A 1,061-nucleotide genomic window follows, 5' to 3' on the forward strand; every position below is an offset into this window, starting at 1 on the left:
TATTTTGGAAGCATAACGAAACATCTCGCTAGCTTCATTTTATCATGTTCGAGCTTTTAAAGATGTCTTGGTCCGGCATTCTCCCTTTGTCTAGTGTCTATGCTGGGTGCTGAGCGGTACAGCGATGTTTGCGAATTGTAGATGATTGTAGGTGATGGTCGTAAACGAACGTAAAACCGTTAACAACACATGCATCTGGCAATGACAGGCGCCCAAGTCAGTGCTCTTGATCACATCGTCATGACCAGGCCTCAACGTTCGACTTCAACCAGCGATGCATGTTTAACCAGGCAAGCCTCTGCGATATTAAGCGGTGAAAACTCCTACCATATGCTCACATGTACAATCAGCCGAATCCCTCAGTGAACCGTACGTTTTGCCAGTCTCCATTTTTTGTGGTGTGAATTTTTTCGCCAGGACTGGAGCATCTGCATAAATATATTGCTGCGAGTGCCTTTCAAGTTCACTTCAAACGAGCGCCATGGCCCATCCGCCACCTCGGTGTCACCCACCCACAGATGAAAGAATTCTGCAAAAAGTCCGTTGTCCGTCACTGGATAACAGGGGATTCCAACACAAGGATACTCTGGCTCTCTGGCTTCACGGGGAACGGAAGTCCAGACCAACGTATCTTCCTTCCTGCCAAAAGTTCATGGACACCATCAGTCTCTGTCTTCATCTCAAATTCCAATCCCTAAGACCACTTAGACGGAATCCGCAGACGTATGAATCTAACGTGAGTTCTTTGCTTCACTTTGACGCGTTTTATTCAAATGTGAATGCGGCGGAAAGAACAATGCTTTGCCACATAGTACATAAGCGCCAATGTCAATATGTCGACCTCTTACAGGATCTCAAGGTGAGCGACAGCAATTGTCTCAGCGGCCACAGCGACTCAGTGTATTTTCGACCAAAGCTTCATCGTACGGCACCGCGCTCGAATCTCCCTGACAACGCACCTTTTAGATATGTGTAAGTAGCTTCACATGCTACCACCTTTGCACGCAAGCTGATCCACCAGTCATCACAGGACATGAAACCAGAGATCTTCTCAATTCCAT

The 1,061-nt window shown here is 47.0% G+C and overlaps 1 protein-coding gene across 1 annotated transcript in view; it reads right to left on the reverse strand.

Moving 5' to 3' along the window:
• The window catches only part of LACBIDRAFT_294479 (uncharacterized protein), a gene marked incomplete at its 5' end in the record, with an annotated part of 3,982 nt that extends 3,592 nt beyond the window's left edge, over positions 1–390 (reverse strand). Inside the window, one exon of the mRNA XM_001881626.1 lies at positions 339–390. Within this exon, the coding sequence (XP_001881661.1) occupies positions 339–390 (52 nt within the window). The remainder of the gene's footprint in view (positions 1–338) is intronic.
• Between the last annotated feature and the right edge of the window lie 671 nt (positions 391–1,061).

Source organism: Laccaria bicolor, genomic scaffold (genome assembly GCF_000143565.1).
Source record: "Laccaria bicolor S238N-H82 LACBIscaffold_13 genomic scaffold, whole genome shotgun sequence".
NCBI lineage: Eukaryota > Fungi > Basidiomycota > Agaricomycetes > Agaricales > Hydnangiaceae > Laccaria > Laccaria bicolor.